Source organism: Hyalella azteca, unplaced genomic scaffold (assembly GCF_000764305.2).
Source record: "Hyalella azteca isolate HAZT.00-mixed unplaced genomic scaffold, Hazt_2.0.2 contig9256, whole genome shotgun sequence".
NCBI classification, from domain to species: domain Eukaryota; kingdom Metazoa; phylum Arthropoda; class Malacostraca; order Amphipoda; family Hyalellidae; genus Hyalella; species Hyalella azteca.
In genome coordinates this window covers 98,215-100,366 of record NW_025939331.1, presented here as the reverse complement: position 1 = coordinate 100,366, position 2,152 = coordinate 98,215, and the positions used below count along the sequence as shown (strand labels likewise).

The 2,152-nt window shown below is 41.1% G+C and overlaps 1 protein-coding gene across 1 annotated transcript in view; it reads left to right on the top strand.

Annotated features, from left to right (window-relative positions):
• Positions 1 to 778: 778 nt before the first annotated feature.
• Positions 779 to 2,152, top strand: part of LOC125178375 — a gene marked incomplete at its 5' end in the record, with an annotated part of 4,539 nt that continues 3,165 nt past the window's right edge. Inside the window, 2 exons of the mRNA XM_047881966.1 lie at positions 779 to 1,279; positions 1,443 to 2,052. Of these exons, the coding sequence (XP_047737922.1) occupies positions 779 to 1,279; positions 1,443 to 2,052 (1,111 nt within the window). The remainder of the gene's footprint in view (positions 1,280 to 1,442; positions 2,053 to 2,152) is intronic.

Here is a 2,152-nt window from a genome sequence, read left to right as displayed (position 1 = left end):
AGGTCGAGTGGCTTGTACAAAACTTGACTACTCTCTGCTCATCGTCTAGGCGAGACTTCATCTTCTTTCCAAATCGGTTTCAGTTAAACGAGGCTCGGGCTATGTGTAAGGTGATTAAATAAATTAGTGTAAGCATATATTAATCCATTTGGGCACCACTCTCTGTACTGAAATGGCATTTCTTCACGAGCAGACTCCTCTACTCTTACCACCCCCCCCCCCCAATTAAGATTGTTTTTACCTGATGTGATGTGCAGCTCAAGTCATCCACCCTTCCCTGGTGAATCCCGTAAATTAGAATGTGAGCAGCTTATTATGCGATACCTAGTTTCCGATACTCTGCTAGTGTTCCGAAGTATATATTCATTCAAAAACTCATTCTCGGTTAGTCTGACTGGAACCAATAATTGAACAAAATTCACTCCAAATCAAACTTATTATTCCAGTCCAGCAGCTATCTCAATCAATCGTCAGTTATGGAAAAATCGGGTTAAAAAAGCCGTATCCCTTGTGAAGCTAGTCACAAAAAGTACAAGCATCGGCAACAGGCCATATGGGCCTATTTCTTCGGTACCGACACTTCCATTCTATTTAGATTTATATTCCGTTTAGATTCCGTTTTTGATTGATTCCGTTTAGAATCAAACAAATCATTCACAACGCCTGTAAGTAAATTCAAAATGCGTATTTTTATACGCATTTTGCCAAATTTTGTTGAAATTAAACAAATTTTTTACTAAATTTTGTTAAACTAAAACGTGTACTTTTATTTGCTTAGAAAGTTGGTGGGGAGATTGGCATCCCTATCAACGACACAGAAAACACTCGGATGTTCACCGAGACGGTCGGGTGGGCTGAACACTGCTCTAGTTACCACGGATCAGCTTACCTGTGGCTTGGGGCTCATGACGGTAATGTAGAAGGCCGCTGGGAGTATTTCGAGTCCAATAAAACAATCACGTACCAAGGACGCTGGCGTGGAGGTAGCCCCAACGGAGGCACTGTCGAAAATTGCTTGGTGATGATGTATGGTCCTGGCATCAATGGACTCTGGTCCGATTTCGCTTGCTTCGATTCACATAAAAAATGCATGTTTTGTGAATTCAAGAACTACACAACAATGTTCCTAAAAGGGCCTCTCACGTGCAAAAATTCGCCTTTCAACAATAGATTTATCTTACATAGAAGTGTCAATAACCGGCCTTCACTCACTGGCTACCGGCACTCCGACATCTTTTGGAACAACGAAACCCAAGCGTGGAAGCTGGCTTCAAAAAAAGTGGGACATAATTGATGCTTGCATATAGTCGTTTGTTTATAGTTTATACAATGCGTTTTTTTAGTATATTTTTGAAATTTGATGCATATGTTAATGCATCACATTCCTTGAATTGAAGTAGGAAAATCTCCAATGAAAAAATTTATTTATTAACATTTTTCAGACGCCGGGTGCCTCGGCTCTGCACATTCCTGATTCGCCCTCTGATTATCCTTTCGGGACGAAAACGTGGGAGGTGGAATCACAAATTTGTGGATACAATCGAGGTGAAAAGGTTCATTTGACCATATCGGCCTGTTTTCCTGGCGAGTACACGTGTGATGATGGTTCCTGCATAGACTTGCGCAAGAAGTGCGACCTCAGAGTGGATTGTCCCGACAACAGCGACGAGACGAAATGCACTCTTCTGAGCATCCCAATCGGTTACAGCAACTCAATCCCACCGCCACCTCTTGTTCAGAGTGAGCCGCTGCCAGTAAATATATCTGTGTTCATATCTTCATTCCCTGAAATCAAGACTGAAGATCTCTCCTTCGAAACAAACTTCTTGCTGCTGTTAATGTGGCAAGATTCGCGCCTCAAATTTTTTGACCTGAAAAATGAACGTTCCCTCAACATGCTGACGCCCGAGGAGGTACAGAAAATTTGGTTCCCGGAAATTTTCTTCTACAACGATAATGGAAATCTATATTCCAATCTGGAGAAAGGATCTCGAGTTGAGTTAATCGCTCGAGGAACAGCTGTCCAAGGAGTATCAGACAACTCGGACGAAGGTATATATACGTACTATTTGCGTAGAAAATGTAAAAATATTCTATGAGTTAAATTTAAAAAATGATACATATATCATGTATAATAAGAACAGTTATAGTG